Source organism: Apium graveolens, chromosome 10, assembly GCF_009905375.1.
Source record: "Apium graveolens cultivar Ventura chromosome 10, ASM990537v1, whole genome shotgun sequence".
NCBI classification, from domain to species: domain Eukaryota; kingdom Viridiplantae; phylum Streptophyta; class Magnoliopsida; order Apiales; family Apiaceae; genus Apium; species Apium graveolens.
In genome coordinates, this window is record NC_133656.1 from 186565516 (window position 1) to 186585111 (window position 19596).

Here is a 19596-nt window from a genome sequence, read left to right on the forward strand (position 1 = left end):
TAAAAGAACTACCTATTTGAGCATGAAGTTTAGCCGCTTCAAGAAGTTAGGACTTGGCTTTTATATGCTTATGAAGGATTAGTACACAAGGCTAGTAAAAGATAATGTCAAGTATGAACAATTTGAGAATGTAAATTTATGTGTATATTATCTTTGTGTATTCTCTATGAATAGTAGAGGTTCATACATAGTGATACCTTGATATTCGAATATATGGAATGTGTAATATACTAATATGAAATTCAATCGTCACGATATTTCATTTATGCATGAGTTTATTGTTTGTTGTGAATTTATTTTAGTTAATCATGGATTACGCTAAAATGGGGGAGGATTGTTGGATATTTTAGTATAATTGGATTGACTAGTTGATCAATATAATCATAATATTAAATTGAACAAGTCGAGAGAGTGCGGAATGCACGCTTTGTTCGAGTTTATTGTGATTTTGGTATTATTGTTTATGAGACATGTCCATTGGCAGCTGCCACACCTGTTGAAATAAAATGTGTCTGTTAGTTTTAGTCATGACTGTTAGACTAAGATGTGTCTATTGGCAAAAGACTGAGATGTGTCTGTTGGCAAAAGACACATCTGACATCCATATATAGGTGTTGCATTGATTAATTTTAGGGTTGGTTCATTTTCTTAAAATTCACAACAAAAACACATTCTCTCTTCTTGCAGAATTTCTGACTTTATCCGATTGATTTATTTGGATGAACCATAAATAACTTTAACCTAAAAGTGTTCACACGATTTCGGAAAAATCCAAGTTACTATCATATTTTTCCCAACATATGATACTCTACAACTTTTAATACTTTATGCACATTGAGAATGTAACTTGCTGTATACACTTTTGACTGAAATAATTTTACCAAGCCAGTCACAAGACTCACAACTTAGAATATGCAGGGGTCGAGCTGCATGGTTGATGAGTTACTGAACCATTGCGGAAGATCTCTTTCCACATATTTCCGAATTGATATCCCATAACTTCAAATAAGCTGTGTCAGAGTAAGTACTCCTAACTGGCATAATAAGACTACCACCTGAGATACAGTATACAACAGAAAACCCAGGATTTCTTACGGAACTCCAAAAACATACATTTTTCTGCACATCTTTATGAGGCCATTTTTCCTCAAGAGACGGGCCAACGCTTCTATATTCAAGACATCTTTATGCGACCAAAATTAATCGAATTTAATAACCGATTATACTAGAATTAATCGTCTTTTAACAAAACTCGGTTACTCCTTTGCGGTCGATTTTGATCTTCCGATAATATTCCTAAAAACATTTTTATATTGCCTCCATTTTCATTTAAAAGTTCATTACGACAATTGAGACCAACCAAATTACGAATGCAATGATCTGGAATAGTGTCCTTAGGCTTTTCCAAGCATTTTTCAATGTCAAAGTATTTGATGTTTATAATACTAATCTTTATTCCAAGAAGGCATTATATTTAATCTGTTTTCAATTATCACCTCAATGTTAGAAGTCAATATCTCCAATTATAAAGCATTATCACTTCTCCATCACTCTTCAATTTTGAATTCTATATTATGGAGCAGCAAAATTAAATTTCTATTACTCGTACCCTTCTGGGGGAGGCCAAAAGGGCAAGACCTTTGCTAACGCTGTCATATAAAATCACGTTTGAACAAGTACTTGTAAACTTGTCACACCATTTCATATCACTAGGCTACAAACTATGCAGTTTCCAGCAGAAAAATCATCCGGAAATTTTATCGAATTGTGCTTAAATATGCATAGAGTAATCTTCTTGTATATGTTCATAACTGTGACCAAAGCTCATAGTCCAGATATGCCGACAAGTGGTGCAATTACCGAATTTCAGCCGAGTCTTGCAGTTGTGGTTGGTGTTCTTGCTGTCATGTTTTTCTTGACATTTATCATTCTATTTTTTGCCAAGTGTTGCAACCGAGGATCACAAAATCAAGAAAATGATGGAACACTTGGACCAAGGCCCGGATATTCTGGAATTGATAAAACAGTAATCGAATCACTCCCTTTTTTTAGATTTTCTGCATTAAAAGGTTCAAGAGAAGGGCTTGAATGTGCTGTTTGTTTATCAAAGTTTCAAGATATTGAAATTCTACGATTGCTTCCAAAGTGTAAACACGCCTTTCACATCAATTGTATTGATCAGTGGCTGGAGAGACACTCTAGTTGTCCACTCTGCAGGCACAAAGTTAGCTCTGAGGATCATGCATCGGTTACATATTCAGACAGTTTACGATTTTTACAGAGCCAGTCAGATTTAAGGCAGGACTCAAATTTGGAACTTTTTGTGCAAAGGGAGGGAGAGGGAGACAGTAATCAACAAAGGTCTTCAAGAATTAGCCGAGGAAGTAGCTTTACAAATAGTTTTCATAATGAAGATGAAATGCCAATTCAAGAAACTTGTCACAAGGATGAAGTTATGGAGAAGGAGATTTTGCACAAGTACAATCACAAGATCATTGTTGCTGATGGAGTCCTCCTCAAGAATAGATGGAGCAGTGTGAGTTCTTCAGATCTTATATTCTTGAATTCGGAAATAATAAACGAAGCCTCTTCAAATAGATTCTCATCCAAGGAAGTGAGAAGTGATCCATTTGCAATTCATACCCAAGATGGTAGTGAACTTCTGGTAAGTAATTCAAGTAAGATTTTGGACTCAAATGAGAAGAGATCAATGTCAGAGATAATAGTTCATCCAAGATCCATTAGTAGTATCACAAGAGGTGAATCTTCTGGTAGCCAGAATAATGTAAATGAAGAAAGACAAAGGAGGCTGTGGTTACCAATTGCCAGAAAAACTGTTGAATGGATTGCTAATAAAGAAAGAAGGTTTACACATTCTCAAAACACAATACAATCTCATGTATAGATTCTAGTTTTCCACTATTGTTGTTTTTGGGGTTCTTAGTAAGTTCTCTTAGTAAGTTCTCTAGCTGCCACATTACAAAATATGGTCATGTATTCTTCAGCACACTACAAGGAAACCCGAAAAAGTTTGCTTTAACCGACCAATTAATCATTTGGTCGGTTATACCTAGTTTAGATCTTCAAACTAGATATATAAGACTATATGTGGAAGTATTCAGTTTCAAGGTAAAGCATACCAATTTTTTTCTTCTGATAAAAAGATTTTTTTGTTGAGGGGAAATAAGAGAGTTAATGGCAAATTAAGGTTGAAGTAGTAAATTCTTATGCATGCATTCCATATATTATTGATATGATGTTTACACAAATTTCGTACATTTCCTATCAGGGCTACATATCTAGAAAAGATCTAAAAAATAGTGTTAAGATGTTATGGGACTCATATATATCATAAAAACTTATTATCGTGTACGGGAAAATAGCCAATAATATGTTGTTAACTCAACATTCAACATTTTGAACACACTGCCATTTCTCTACATCTTAATGTATAATTAAATGGCCCATTCATATGAAGGCTGCGGGGTACATTACAATTTATAATAATATAATGCCACAAGTAATGGACTTGATGGTTGTCAACCTCTAGATTCTGTGTACATGAACTGGAGAATAACGACATAAGTTGAAGTCGTCGAGCATATTATACACAAACAGGTACATGTTTTACTTTGTCAACATGTCGTTAAATATTCTCTGTGTTTAAGTTCCAAACAGATCATTCTGCGGGTGTGCTGCTCCATTCGCTGTCATGTACACTTTTAAATTCTCTAACAGTCATGTATTATTTTTTTATTACCGATGGATAGTCGATCTTTCATTAATAAGCTGATAAATGCCTAAAAAATACTCGCCGATAGAGTGACAAGAACATCAATTTATTTAGATAGATAATTACAATTTTCGCTTGTGAGGATCTTACCATCATACTGAGATCGGAACCAAGTTCAAATACCTAGAAATAGAGTTAACTATGAGAATTTAAGCATTTGTTAGCTTAGTTCTTCCGTTCATCCACGCAAATCAGGCTAAATCGTTAAAGTTTTAAGATTCTTTGACCTGTGGACAGTATTAAATACAAATATCGACCTACTCTGTAAACATTGTTTCAAATATATATAAAAATGTAGTAGTACTGTAAACCAAAATGACATGCTCATTTTAAGAAAAATACGACTCTATTTACCCTAATATTTCGAACTAATTGACGTGCATGGTTCTCTTAAAATAGTCATATAAAAACTTAGGAAACAGATCTATCTACAGAGATATTGCAATTAAACTAAATGTCAGAACACAAGCTTTTTATTTCAGACTAAGCCCTGGGTTTTGAATTTTTCTCAAAACTAAGATCCGCTGTTAACATCGCTTTATCAAATCAACCGAGGGTAGGGGAGCTACTTCTCTTCGATCCGTAAGTACCTCCATCCCTCCCCCCTCTCTTACTTCCTCTCTCTCTGTATATAGTATTTGGCTATGTAGATTAAACTATCTGATCGGTTTATTACACTAATTATAAAGGATAGTTTAGATGTTGAGTTGTTATGGTTTTGCCCTTAATTAATTTTACCCTAATTAAGGTTTTCGTCTTGTTATCGGACATGTGAGGTTCTGTGAAGTGAAGGTCACTTTTTCGTATTCTGTTTTAACCTGTCTCCAATCATTAGTCTTAATCTTCTCTTTATATCCATTTCTCTGGATTATTACAATTTTGAGTTTACTGACATGGAAACACAAGAGGGAGAGGCACAAAGTTCAAAAAACGAGTTATCGACGGGTGTTGCACTGCAATCCCGCCATTCATTATGAATGCTTTAGCTTGAAACTTGCAGGGCATGGGTTTACCCGGAAAAGTTCAGTTCGTTAAAGACGTAACCCGATCAGAGAAACCGTCATTTGTTTTTCAGAGTGAAACAATCAGTTGTTATAAGAAGATGTAAGAGTTTTGTAGTATATTGAATTTTGAAGGGTTCATCGCAGTTGAACCTCAAGGAAAGAGTGGGGGTATAGCTAGAGATGCACAAAAACCCCGGGCCCGAAAATCTGGCCCGGCCCGATCCGGTCAAAGCCCGGCCTGGTCCCAGCCCGGGCTTCGGGCCTCGACGGGCCCTATATTTTTCGGCAAAGCCCGGCCCGGCCCGGTTAAAAGCCCGGGCTTCGGCCCGGCCCGATTAAAAGCCCGAAAAAGCCCGGTTATAATCTGATTATTCTAATATATTTTCTTATATATTTTTAAATTCACATTTATTATAAATATAAATAATACTTTAAACGCATATATACATACATATTTGTGATTATTAATATTATTTATAAACTTCGTTGCATAAATAATGAAAGAATATATAATAAGTATATTATATATATTTGGATATCATTGTTATCATAACAATGATAAAACATATCATTCTATAAAAATGTTTATGTTTTGCCGAACTTAAATGTTTTTAACGAAGTAATGTTTTCATAAAGTATTTCATGTAAACTAATACATTTTTACGATGATCTAGTTGCTAACATATATATTCTTCGGAATTTCTAATAATACTTGATCCGATTTAAACCTAGAAAAAAGCCCGCCCCGATCCGATCCGGCCTGAAAAAAAGCCCGGTTAGGCCCGCCTCGAGGGCCCAAACGGGCTTTGACATTTTTGGAAAGCCCGGCCCGGCCCGGTCAAAGTCAAAGCCCGAATAGTCCGGCCCAGTCAAAACCCGGCTCGGTGGGCCTTTTGTGCATCTTTAGGTATAGCCATGTTTTGGCAAGATGCGGAGAAGGTCACGCTGCTAAGTTTTTCTAAAAACCACATAGATATTTCGATCAACATGGGAAACAACAAGGAGTGGCGAATGACAGGTATATATGGGGAACCATCAAGAACTCAAAGATTCAAAAACTGGGAGCTTTTGCGCAACTTATTCCGTGATGCCAATTTACCCTGGTGTTTGATTGAGGACTTCAATAATGTAACTTCTCAGGCTGATAAAAGAGGAGGAGCAGCTTATCCTAATAATTTAATTGAAGGCTTCAATGAGTGTTTGTTGGATGCTGAGCTACACGATCTTGATATTATCAGGCATCAATATACTTGGTAACTGGGAAAAATAATAAGAACTGGATCGAAATTCGGTTAGATAGGGTCTTGGTCAATATGCAATGGAGTACGCTATATCAAATGGTGAAAGTTTATAACTCAGAGGGGTCTTCCTCGGATCATAGCCCGCTTCTCTTAATCACAGAGCAACAGACAAGAGGTAAGAAGCAACGACATTTTCGTTTTGATAATGTCTGGCTGACTGATCCTACATGTTTTCAGATAATTAAAGATCGGTGGGAGGAGGATATACACTGCAGCGTTAGTCAGAAGGTCAAGAAATGTGCTGATAGTCTAGACATATGGGGAAGAGAGATAACGAGCTGTTTTGGCAAGCGTATAAAAGAGTGTAAAATTAAGCTGAAGGCCCTAAGACAGAAACCAGATACTCAATCCATGGATGATTATGAGAGTACAAAGAAACAGTTGCACCTCATTCTTGACCAGAAATAAATATTTTGGAGGCAGAGGTCGAAACAACTTTGGTTGCAAGCAGGTGATAAAAATACGAAGTATTTCCATGCTTCGTGTAGCAAAAGAAAGTGTAACAATCATATCCAAAGATTGAAATCGGAGGCAGGAGATTGGGTTGGGTGGAATGAGGGGTTGGGAGACATGATTCAAAATTATTTTCAACAACTATTCACAGTTGGTACTATCCATACAGATGAAGTGTTGAGTTGCATTAGTAAGGTTGTGACAGAGCGGCAGAATGCAGAGTTACTCAGGCCTATTTCTGATGAGGAGGTTTGAGATGCGGTCGTTCACATGCATCCTGATAAAGCACCGGGGCCAGATGGTATGACCCCAGCATTCTTTCAAAAGAATTGGAAGATAGTAGGAAAGAATGTGGTTTGTTTGATACGAAATTTCTTCATGACTGGAGTAATTGGAGACAACATGAATGCCACTAATATCGTGTTAATTCCAAAGAAGAAGCACTCGTCCTTGTTAACTGATTTATGACCAATTGCTTTAAGTAATGTTGTGATGAAGATTGTCATGAAAGTGATGGCCAATCGGCTTAAGAAAATTCTGTATACGAATATTTCAGCCACTCAAAGTGCCTTCTTGTCAGGTTGGTTAATCACGGATAATATCATGATCTCGTTCGAGGTTATGCATTATTTAAAAAGAAAGAAATTTGGTAAGGAAGGGTTCATGGTACTCAAGCTAGATATGTCGAAGGCCTGCGATAGGATTGAGTGAAAGTTTTTACAAGACATCTTACTTGCCATGGGATTTAGTACCTGGTGGACACATTTAATCATTCAATGTGTTTCGACAGTCGAGTACAACATTGTGCATGGTGAGCATACTCTTGGTCCAATAGTTCCAACTCGAGGTTTGTGATAGGGAGACCCACTGTCTTCCTATCTATTTACTGTGTGTGCGGAAGGTTTAACAGCTCTTCATAAGAAGTATGAATGGAAAAAATGGTTGCATGGTGTTCAAATTTGTAGGAAAGCTCCTGTAATAAGTCACATGTTATTTGCGGATGACAGCTATATCTATTGCAAGGCAGATACATAGGAAGCTAACAAAGCAATGGAATTGCTGAATACATACGAGAATGCTTCAGGCCAAAGAATTAATAGAAACAAGTCATCAATTTTTTTCAGCGCTAATGTGATTGACTACAACAAAAACCTGGTTTGTCAAGAACTTCAAATATCGGAAGCTGATTCTTCTTCGAAATATTTGGGTTTGCCCAATATTTTAGGCCGTAATAAGTCGATCATCTTCGGGTATCTAAAGGACAAGGTGAAAGCTAGTGTGCAAAGTTGGAACGAAAAGAAAATATCTCGACCATCCAAATAGATTCTGATTAAAACCGTAGCTCAAGTCCTTCCCTCGTATGCTATGAATGTCTTTTTACTCTCAGCTGATCTGATAAAAGATGTTGAGGGCTTTATGGAAAAGTTTTTCTGGAATTCCAATCAGAAAAATAACTCAAAAATTGGATAGATGTCGTGGGAAAGAATGTCAAAGCATAAGCTTTTAGGGGGTTTAGGATTCAGGTATTTTCGAGATTTCAATATAGCCATGTTCGGGAAATAATGTTGGAGACTTCTTACCAATCAGGAGAGCCGAGTAGCCCAGGTGTACAAGGACAAATGTTATGCAAATGGTGATTTCTTGAATGCTGATCTTGGAAGTAGCCCAAGTTTCATATGGAGAAGCATTTGTGAAGCAAGGAAAGTCATCTCTGCAGGGTCAAGTTGGAGAATTGGTAATGGGTGGACATCCGAATTTTAAATCAGCCTTGGTTACATGACCAAAGCAATCCGTATATAGAATCTACCTCACCAGCTTTACTCAATCAAAATGTGGCGTCTTTGTTTAAGGGAGACACTAAAGATTGGGACCGGGAAATCTTGCTCGATATTTTTGATGATAGAGATCGTCAAACCATCTTGAATACAGTGATTGAGCATGAGTTGGATAAAGATATTCTCTGCTGGAATCTGGAGCATACAGGGCACTACTCTGTCAAAAGTGCCTATAGGTTAATTCAACAGCAGAAGGGGGCCTGGAACGAGGGAAACAATATTGATTTTTGGAAGTCCATCTGGAATATTAAAGCACCACCTCAGGTTATGAATTTAATCTGGAGAGCCTCTACATTTTGTTTACCTACTCTGGTGCAACTTCAAACTAAACATGTGCCCAGTTTGTAATGAAGCTGCAGATACCATTATGCATATCTTAGTTCAGTGTAAAATTGCGAAGGCGTGCTGGCAAGTCTTTAATGCTGGCACAAATATTGAGGGAGCTCTGAAATTTATAGATTGGTTAGCTGGGATTTTGGAGGGACAGTCCAAGAATAGTAAGGCGAAAATATTAACTCTGTGTTGGTCAATTTGGAGGTCTCGTAATGATCTGGTTTGGCATAACAAAAGATGGACAATTTTGAGAATAGTTGCAAAAGTATGGGAGTATCTTTCACAGTGGAATGCGGCTCAGAATAGAGGATATTCAGTGCCTCTCATCCCTACAGTCGAAGGAGATGAGGCTACAACATGGGTCAAGCCACAACATGATACAGTAAAGATCACAGTGGATGCTTCTATTTTTCAAAATCTTGGAATGGCAGGTGCTGGTATTGTTGCTCGCAATCATGATGGCCATTTAATCTTGGCAAAGTCGATATGTAGTCCAGATGTTATGAATCCAACGTTGGCGGAAGCTATGGCTGTTAAAGAGGCGTTGAGCTGGGCAATGGAGATGGGGTGGAGTTCGATTACTGTAGAGTCTGATTGTATGGTGGTTATTCAGCTAATCTGGAGTAGCACACCCATGAGATCGAGGCTTGGCATGGTTGCCGAGGAATAGTTTATCAGCATAACAACTTCAAGTTGTATTTTATTAAGCGGTCTGCAAATATTTCGGCTCACGAACTTACTCGAGTGTCACATATATATCATGATCGTACATTTGATTGGAGGTATGTTCCGATCAATGTTAATGATTGTATTCTGAATGACTTAATGATATAAATATTCGCATTTCATAAAAAAAATGTTCATATTACATAATCCCCGATAAGATGAGCCAAGTTTAATTTAGTAGACAGGTAGGTCGGCCATTCTAACTAATCTTAAGTACAAGTTGTGTAATTAGAGAAAATCGTGATGCAAGAAGAAAACAGTAAATTTTGCGTCACCGCAACCAATTTGCAATTCAATTATCCAAGAACCAGACAATCCTGTTCAATAAACTAACTTATACTTGTGTCTTAGTTTAATTATTTGGAATCACTTAGGACCACTAATCGTTATTATATAATAACAATTATATATATAATAACGATTAAGACATGCCTAACGATGGTGCAGAGGGGAAAATGACAATTACGTGACTGCTCAGCAGTCAGCATGTTTAAAAATCAGCACTTACGTACGTTGACATATAAGTAAAACAAATTAAGTACTCCCTCTGTCCCTCCCATTTGTTTACACTTTCCTTTTTGGGATGTCCCATCCAATTGTTTACATTTCAAAACTTTCCAAAAATAGTAAAGTTTTTATAATTTTTAAATTAACTACATCCACTACTTTCCTCCACTATAACCACTTTATACATATAATATTAATCGGTCCCACTACTTTACTCATTTTTTCAACTTTTCTCCACTACTTTATCATTTTTCTTAAACTCCGCGCCCCACCCAAATGTAAACATTTGGGAGGGACGGAGGGAGTACATTTTAAAAATAAATTTATAAAAAATTATTAATAAAACCGAAATACTATTTAGGTGGTTAACTCAAGCTCCCCTGTATACCTACTCATCTCTCCCAAAAGCGCAACCCCGTGAAAATAACCAATAGACAATAACTATATTTTAAGACTCCTGCGTGCAACCAAATGCACGAATATAATACATCTATAGTTACGATGTCTTGTTCATTTAGAAAAATGTTATTTTCAAAACTGTTTTTTCAATTTAGAGAGGTGAAAATATAAAATAGTCCCCACCTCACATTAATAGTCTTTGGGAAAGAAAAATTGATACGAGGGTAATCCGATCTTTTCAGACTTTTTAGCTACGGAAATATAAAAAAAAAAACTCTCGAAATTTATTTATGTAATGATCAAATTGCCTTGTATTACTCACAAGAATTAAACTCCAGTCTGAGCTACGACTTGCGTATGGGAACCACGGTGAAGAGGAAAGACATAAAATGTGAAGTGCCGGAATAAGAAATGTGACTTTGTTTAAACTTTTGTAAGTTGACATTTAACTTGCAAATATGTCAAGACTGCAATTATCAGGAATACATACTACTCGCAACAGAAGCCGGTGGAGAGGAGGACGTCAATAAACTAGCCCGCCTTTTTCTAAAATTGTAGAAAATGGATAACAATCACGGGATTTAAAGAAATGATTCAAATGAGACTTGGTACTTGGGGATGGAGGGAGTATATTTTAGGACTGCAAGAATCTTACTGAAGTCCCTTTTCCAAAATTTCATGATTTTCAATTTTAGCGTTGCTCGTTTGTTGGTTGCCTGGTTTTGTTTTCCTGGGCCAGCTTGCTTGCCTACTAGGGTCTTTGTGACCTTCTGTTAATCTGCCGGTTACTTCTCCAGTTTCTGGCGCCATGTACTTTCTATGGGATCTTGGGTGGCAATTTGTGATTGTACTTGAGTACTTCTGCATGTTCTGGTGATGAGCGCTACTATCAATGACAGTAAAAGCTACCTGTTATTTGCGGTTTACAGGTCTTGAGTTGCACGATTATTAGTTACAATTTTTTTTTGCATATTTTTGTTCAGGAAGATCTAATGGACTACCGGTAAGCTGTTCTGTATACGTAATTAATTGCTCCTTTTGGTGTTTTTTGATACCGGTCCGGTGGCTCAACTGACCTTACAGATATTATACACAGATATATAGTGCTGCAAATGATGGTAACTGCATCATTAAAGAAAGGTACCACGTAACTCAAGGACTTGCTGCCTAAAATCTAAAAGGAAGTATAACTTCGTACTTAAATTAGTTCCCTCGTGGAACCAAACAAGCACTAAGGAGTTGTGTTCAAAAAAAATTAATAATATTTCTGTGATTTATCAGCTGGCACTTCCTGGTTAGTGTAATAAACTTGTTTGGTTGACATTAGGTATATGTAATTCCTAGGTACTCTGTTATTATGTTTAATTTAATTTACTTATTTTATTTTTTCATAATAATTATTTTGAGTTATTATTATTATTATTATTATTATTTCATTATAATATCTATCTTATTGTTTATCTTAATTTTTTAATTATATACGATAAAAAATAATTATACAAAATGATATATCTTTTCAATATATTTTTGTATTAATGTATTAAAAAACATAATTACTAGTATTTTAACACATGACTTGAAATTATTTTTGTTATCATCAATAAATTATAAATGTACATTTTAAATTTTAAAATAAAATTTAGTTGAATAATAATAAAAATTGAATTGAAATAATTATATTTTTAATTACAAACTCATATGCTAACTAAAATTTTAAATATCAAATTGTATAAAATGATTTTAAAAATTAATATAATGAAATATTATTTGCACCTATACTATAATTTATTAATATAGTGAGTTAGGTTTTCTTAATTTTTAAATAACTTTAATAACAAATATCTTTTATTTAGACATAAATTTTGGATTTTAATTATTTAATATATGGATTGATTTTATATCCAGACATGAGAAGTGTGACTAATCTAGGTAGGGGTGGGTGAACAACTTCCCACATTTCCCACATTGTGTAGGCATTCGGAGTTCTTACGTAATTATAATACCCATATTTTGTGTTACCAAACAACTATATCAATTATCACTTCCCATGTAACTATATCAATTATCACTTCCCATGTATTTTGTATTTGAAGTACCCATCTAAATTTCTGTCAACCAAACGACCTATTAGTATATTTTAAATCATTCATGGTCTTGTGCTTTACAAGGAGTTTCTATGTTAAATATTTCACTATTGGATAGAAACATTTTCAACAAAAATAATAAATACCGAAGGAAGATTTACCATCAAATCATCCAGTAGATTTATATACATACTCTGGTCTTGCGATTAGCGATTCAAATCGATCAGCTGACTGCACAAGCTGCAAACCAATAGCATAAAAATTTAATCCTGAGCAAAGCTGCAAATCAATAGCATAAAAATTTAATCCTGACCACAGAACAGAGAAAAAACTGAAAATTTGCCAAGAACCCTGCACACACAATAACAAGGTGACTGAACAAAATCATCATGTTTCTCTAAGTTCTTTTTAATCATTAAAAACTATGTAGAAGATGATGCTTGTAAAAACAAACCAAATATTAAAGAAAAGTTTAGGGTATATACATAACAATTAACATTCCAGGATTTGTGTGGTCAACATAATGTAGGACATGAATATTTATATGACGGATCATCTTTGAGGTTTCTTTGTCGAAATTTATATTTACGCATTTAAACATGACCTTCCACACAGACATGGGTACAATAAACAACTGAACACCAAAAAAGGATAATAAATACTCAAACCACCATATGCACAGGGCTGTATGATCTTGATACAAAAAAAGTCTACACTTGTCTCGCAGGGAACTATTATCAAACCCAAGCCAACAGGATAGTTCCATTGCATCTATGTACAGCAGAGGAACCAGGCCTGATTAGCATTCGAGATCAGCCAGCATGCATCATCATCTTATGGTGAACGTCTAAGCCCAGCTTTCACAGCAAAGTTGTTGTGCAATTTCTATTCATGTCACACTTTGGTTGTTTATAGGTGATACATCACTAATCTTAATCCAAAAAACTTCATTGTTGCTTCAAAGATCAAACAAGTTTTTCCCTGTATTAGCCCTGATTTCCAGTATACACTACCAAAATTGAAGCCGCGTACTAAATTAAAACAAGAGCTTCGAATATAAGGCTTGTTTGACCATCAATCAACAACTTCTGCAAGCACCTCTCTGAAAACATCAGAAAAGGAATAAGCCATGTGTCACAAATCAACAACACTACATAAATAAATATTACAGCGTTGGCAATATATGCACAAGGCATATATAGATTTACCATGTAGTCATGTGGATCATTTTGTAGAAGAAATACGGCGAAAGGACGACATCCAGCTGCCCGAGGTAGCGCCATTATCACCCTGTCCCTGCTTGGTAGTTTCAGCAGGCAACACAGGTTTTGGGACATTTTTTTTTGAGACACCAGCAAGGGAATATGAAGTAGATGGCCCAATTGCAGCAGTCGAATTCTACATATCAAATTTTAATTTCAGTTTCAAGCTTGACTATAAAGTCATTAATGAGAAACACCAAATAATTAAATTTAAGGCTGTCAAATTTAATGAATCATTTTCTGATAACTTGACATGAGAAATCGTTATTAAAGAATTATCATAAACAATTATTATTATTAGTAATATTACTAAAATAATAAATGTAAGGGCGACGTAGAAGAAGACACTCTACTTCCTTTAAAATCAAATTGACTTACATCAAGTGGATTTTCAGAAACTATATTTCTGCTAGGTGGTGATCTGAATTGCATGCGGATGCCAGGACCGGCAGCAGTATTTGATTTCATACGATTGGCTGATTCAACAGGATATATAGCATTGCCTGCAGTCACTGATAAAGGAACAATTCAAAATACAATTTACTTATTCCAATATAAAAACTTTTATATGTTCATAAGCCATTATTCCATGTACTCATTCTTCACTTCTGTGAATTAAAGTCACACTTAGTATTCATTCAGGCCACCCTTGTTTATTAAAGAAAATTTATGTCTGAATGATACATGATACAAATACCTTTACTTTTTACTACTAAAGACTAACTAATTTAGTTCATTCTTTGAACGCGGGGCTGCTTTAAGTTATAAATGAAATGCGCAAGAGAATCTCACCTTGGTATTTGGCAGCATCTATTGCCATTGCTCGACTGCTATTCTCTCCAGGAAGTGGCTGTACACAATGGTGTTATATAATAGCATCAAGAGTCTTGGGTCAAGCAACCAAAACAAGTTCGATATTTTACAATTGCAATAAACTAGAGAAGCAGTAAAATTAAAATGAAAACTAATGAGCAATAAAGATATAACAATTTCAATAAAGTGAATGGTCACTTATATAAGACATATAAATTTATTAGTAAGACAAGATGACCAAACAAAAGACCACAAATAGAGAGCTGGTACCCGTGTCTGAGGTTTATTCTTTTGTGCTTGTTGGTACTTGAGAATGGTCCAATCAAATATGTAATCAAATTCACACCCTGCATGCCACATACATATCTTTTTAGTTTAGATGTCCAAACATTTGAAAAAAAACTAAGTACATTTCAGACAATTGTCTTGTAAATTTAGGTGAACGTGAACAATCGCTAACATGACAATTTATATCAAGTTTAATTGCCAATGAAATCAAAGTGTCCCAACTGACTATTTCTACTGATGCTTGCTAATATGTTACAATATGTTACAAACAATCAATTTACTGGAAAAAAAATTAGGTCCTAAAATCTCAGTGTCCTGCGTCAATAATTTTTAATTCTCAACAAAATCAAATTTGGGGCCTATTATTTTCCAAAAACACAGAAAAAGTTGAAAAAAATGTAACATAAAGACTTAGTTGATAGATGTTAAGGTCACAAGTTCATCTGCACAAAGTAATCTCTAGATTTAAATATTTCCACAAACTAAATAACCAACAGAGAACACATAATGCCTAGATCTGAGAGATGATCAAAACTACCATCAAAAAGAAAATTCAAAATTTTGCTATCTGCGCTGGTCAACTGTCTACTAGACCGCCCTAGAAACAGCATCTTGAGAGAAGATAAGGCTGCATATATCAGGACCTTCCCTTACACGACATTGTGATGCCAACACCGGGTACAACCCGTTTATATTAATTTTCCTGTTCCTTCTTAGCTAGAAATCTTTTCTACTTAAATGATACGTAAATTGTATCATCCTTTGCAAATATGTATCTTAAACTGGCAACATAAAACAAAATTCTTATTTTCTAAAAACATTTGTACTACTACGATGTCATACTCGTAGCTAATGTTTGATAAAGTCAATTTCAATCACATCTCGGCGCACAGATTACTGTAGAGGAAACAATGAAATAGTATAACATAAACCACTAGACATTTCATATGAAACACAGATACCAAAATCTATGCATTGCCTACATACTGAAAGTTATGAAAGATTTCAACTTTCTACTTTGATTTGAAGTATTTTTACTACTCAGCAGATACCTTCACGAGTGAACAATTCGCGAAACAGACGCTTCAAAAATCCGTAATCTGGACGTTGATCGAATGTCAAGGAATGGCAGTAATGGAAGTATGAAGCAAACTCCACTGGATGAGACTTGCATAGAACCTTTAGGAAGAAGAAATTGACGGAATAAAATTTTAATATAAATAACAATAACCGACACAAACCAGTTTAAGAATATGACAGGAACTAAATTTCTACACACCTCAATAGGGGTTGATAGCTTCTTCTCACATATCTTGTCATACTTTTGTTTCTTTGTCGCAGCTTTTAGACCCTGCCATGGAAGACTACATATACTCTTGTGTCAGACAAGGAGAACAGCACTTATATAGTGCAGATCTAAGTGATCTTGTGGCATATTGTGGCAAAGAGGAAACTAACTCGTGGGATTTGGAAAACAATGTTACAACAGCATACCTTCCTCTCAAAAAATATAGCAGTACATATCCAAGAGACTCTAGATCATCCCTTCGGCTTTGCTCTTTGAAAAGAGACATTCAGCAAGTCAGGTCTGATAGAGAAATCACAATATTGAACCAGAAAATAATAGGAAAGATAAGGATTTATGTGCACCTATTCCGAGATGAGTATTACAACTTGCATATCGTGCAGTTCCAGTAAGATTCTTGTTTTCCCTGTTCATAAGAAAAGATTAATGTACATAGATAACATAACGCAAACTTTATGCTTCTTACAAACAGATCCAATTCCATAAAATCGCCAACATGCAACAAGCCAGTAATATAGAAACTAATGATTATCTACTTTTTCTCTTTGTCCTGCTCTTCTTTCTCCCCGATAATTATATATGAAAAACAAAAGTAAATCACAAGAATAGGAGTTGCCAAGGAAGATAACCTTCCATATTCAAACAATAATTCATAGTATCAGAAGAAATATACAAACCTAGAATAAACAAAATATTGGTATACGTACTCATGTAGATAGTTAACAAAGAGACCTGTAAGAAAACATAACCAAAATCAGAGGATACCTGTAAGGAATATGTCGGTTAGTTGATGAATCTCGATATCTTTTTGCAAGCCCAAAATCAATAATGTAAACCTGATACAATTCAAGCAGTTCAAGTACTGAAAGCATTTAATCATTTGAGCAAGGCAAAAAAGATTTGCAATTGCTAAAAATACCTGATTTGCCTTTCGGCCTAGACCCATCAGAAAGTTATCTGGCTTAATATCACGATGTAGGAACCCTTTCGAGTGTACAAATTCTATCCTCGTAATCTATGATAACACCAACAAAAGTTATTGATATTAAATAATTCCCGTGTCAGTTAAAATATAGCAAATTTCAGTTCTTGAGATTTTGTGTGGACAGAGGGAAGACAGGCATACAGGAAGAAGTGTTTAATATTTATTAGACAAATCACCATCCTTATCTGATGTCAAACAAGAACAGAACATCAAAAGCGGTAACCCCATACTTAACAACGTCAATCAATTTTAATTTTTTTTCTTTAAATGGAAAATCTAATCCATAAAGACATTGATAATTGTGCAAAAGAAGTAACTGATATTTAATAACTAACCATTTGATCAGCAAGCATTAAGACTGTCTTCAACGAGAACTTTCTTCCACAATAAACGAACAAATCTTCAAGACTTGGCCCAAGTAAATCTAGGACAAGCACATTATCTTCCCCATCTACACCAGACCATTTTGTGCCAGGTATACCGCCTAAAAAGACGAACAAAGTTTAAACACTACACAACACCGAATAATTAGTTATTAAGGTGATGTATCACAATCCAGTGACAGAGCTAGGCGCAAACACATTTTTTATACAAGAAAGAATTTTGTAATATAAGAACTTTGAAAGTAATATACACATACTTCCTCCCTGAAGAATATTATATAATTTGGCCTCATATAGAAGTTGCGGATGTTTTGTCTTGTTATTCTCCTGCACGACAAAAAATAAAATCAAACTGCCCTTGACATAACATAAACATAAACATAAACATAAACATGCACATTCTTCAACATTCTCAACGTCATAAACATGTAAACGGTCTCCAAACAACACACGAAACACGAATATATACAAAAATAACTGAAAACAGGCTTAGTCATTCCAAAACATATTCTTCTCACACTAATTAACATCACGATGCTACCCTCACTCTATCAATAAATATATTTATAAGCTCAGAAACTAATAAGCCAAACGATCGCAATCCTTGCAAACAAAACCTACAACTCACCAAATCACCAAAACAACTAACTAACTCATCCCCCAACTTGAATATATGTGCTGATAAACAAACGGCTCAAAGCAAATAAAACATAAAGCACACATTCATCACCAATATCAATACAAGCACCTGTCCAAGCCTATAAAACAGTCATCTCTCTATAAATTCAAAAATCCGTAATCGCGCAGATCGGAAAACCTAACTGATCACACAACCTACACAAATCATCAAAACACTCAATTTACACTAAATTCAACTATCATCTTCAACAAACTCATCTCAAACCGAAAGCTACAGCAAACAAAAACATAAAAATCAATAAATTCAAAACTTTCGAGTTTTTCGAAACTTACGATCTTCACCGCAACGACTTCTCCAGTATCGATATGAGTAGCTGCACATCACAAACACACAATTCAACGAAAACACGGAGTAAAACACACACAAAAAACACATAATTACACACATACCGAGATGAATTTCACCGAATGAGCCGCTACCGATCTTGCGACCGAGCTTATACTTGCCAGCAATGAATCTATCCATGATGAATTGAATTGAATTGAATTGAATTAAAGGTGTGGATCCGATCGGGTCGACCCGAACATGAAACCGGATCTTGAGATAGAATAATTGAAATGGAGAAAGGGGGAGACTTTGAGCTGAGGAGTGAATTGTTGCGAGTTGAGAAGGATGAATATTAAATAGTTTGGATAGAATGTATTGACACGGTGGATACAAAGTTACTGTGGCTTTTCACTGCGCGGTAAGGTGAATTAGGGTATCTGGTGATTAAGTTTTAAGATATCTTGGGATTATATTCGGATTTTATTGGGATTTTTATTTTACATTTTATTTTCTTTTTAATATTGTGTTTTATATCTTTAAAAAATAGATTTTTCTTTTCAATATTTTTCTTAAAGTATTATTTCATGAAAATTCGAAATAAAATAAAACAAATAAGAAAAATTGTACATACGTGTTAGGCAAACAACAAACCTCATTTAATAGCAAACTTCATTTTACGAAAAATATATATTGCCAAACTAGCGGTCATAATAATCTTATTCATGATTTTATTATGCACTCTTCTAAAAATCTCAAAAGTATGAGAAGTGAAGAATTCAAATGAGTCAAATAATTATCGTTATATCACTAATCATGTTTACACATATTTGTTTCAGTTACATTGGTAACCAAGTGATCATTTATAAACACTCCATTTTCAAATTCATTCAATCACTCACATAAGATCAACACAAATATTTATTCCTCCATTTCAAATATAAACTAACATATGAGCTTGCCTAGAGTTGATCTGACTACAACTAAATGAGTAAGATAAACAGGTTTCTCATTTTTAATGTGAATCTCAACTCTCCATAAATCATACTGCACATTATGTCAATCGATATTTGAAACCCAGTTGTTTTTGACAAAAACAACATGCTCTACAAGTACATCCATATGACTTATGTACTATGGATGTGCCCGTTGCGGGTCTG

At 35.0% G+C, this 19596-nt stretch overlaps 3 protein-coding genes across 4 annotated transcripts; 2 read left to right on the plus strand and 1 right to left on the minus strand.

Moving 5' to 3' along the window:
• The first annotated feature begins 1580 nt into the window (after window positions 1-1580).
• Window positions 1581-3123, plus strand: LOC141693139 (E3 ubiquitin-protein ligase ATL42-like). The gene has a single exon (XM_074498147.1). It carries the CDS (start codon window positions 1724-1726, stop codon window positions 2903-2905), a length of 1182 nt encoding a protein of 393 aa, XP_074354248.1. The 5' UTR covers window positions 1581-1723; the 3' UTR covers window positions 2906-3123.
• A 5594-nt stretch (window positions 3124-8717) lies between these two features.
• On the plus strand, window positions 8718-9389 carry LOC141691450 (uncharacterized). Its single transcript, XM_074496189.1, has one exon. The coding sequence runs from the start codon at window positions 8718-8720 to the stop codon at window positions 9387-9389; it is 672 nt and encodes a 223-aa protein (XP_074352290.1).
• Window positions 9390-12875: 3486 nt separating this feature from the next.
• On the minus strand, window positions 12876-18770 carry LOC141689904 (casein kinase 1-like protein 3). Of its 2 annotated transcripts, none has more exons than XM_074494419.1 (15): window positions 18562-18770; window positions 18445-18485; window positions 17730-17799; window positions 17425-17573; window positions 17024-17119; window positions 16870-16940; window positions 16449-16510; window positions 16293-16356; window positions 16078-16162; window positions 15851-15977; window positions 14781-14857; window positions 14490-14547; window positions 14076-14200; window positions 13644-13833; window positions 12876-13537 (listed from the first exon to the last, which is right to left on the minus strand). In XM_074494419.1, the coding sequence occupies exons 1-14, from the start codon at window positions 18635-18637 to the stop codon at window positions 13660-13662; spliced, it is 1275 nt and encodes a 424-aa protein (XP_074350520.1). In that variant the 5' UTR covers window positions 18638-18770; the 3' UTR covers window positions 12876-13537; window positions 13644-13659. The 2 variants fall into 2 exon arrangements, with proteins under 2 accessions (XP_074350520.1, XP_074350519.1); XM_074494418.1 differs by having other exon boundaries at window positions 14076-14209.
• Between the last annotated feature and the right edge of the window lie 826 nt (window positions 18771-19596).

What these genes read in the sequence shown, in the direction of transcription:
- LOC141693139 (XM_074498147.1), top strand. Translation starts at nt 1,724, where the DNA reads ATGCAGTTTCCAGCAGAAAAATCATCCGGAAATTTTATCGAATTGTGC.
- LOC141691450 (XM_074496189.1), top strand. Translation starts at nt 8,718, where the DNA reads ATGTGCCCAGTTTGTAATGAAGCTGCAGATACCATTATGCATATCTTA.
- LOC141689904 (XM_074494418.1), bottom strand. Translation starts at nt 18,637, where the DNA reads ATGGATAGATTCATTGCTGGCAAGTATAAGCTCGGTCGCAAGATCGGT. An exon ending in AGAATAAACCTCAGACACGG is followed by an intron (nt 14,548 to 14,780) that starts GTACCAGCTCTC and finishes CATTGTGTACAG; the next exon opens with CCACTTCCTGGAGAGAATAG. An exon ending in AGATGCTGCCAAATACCAAG is followed by an intron (nt 14,210 to 14,489) that starts GTGAGATTCTCT and finishes TTCCTTTATCAG; the next exon opens with TGACTGCAGGCAATGCTATA.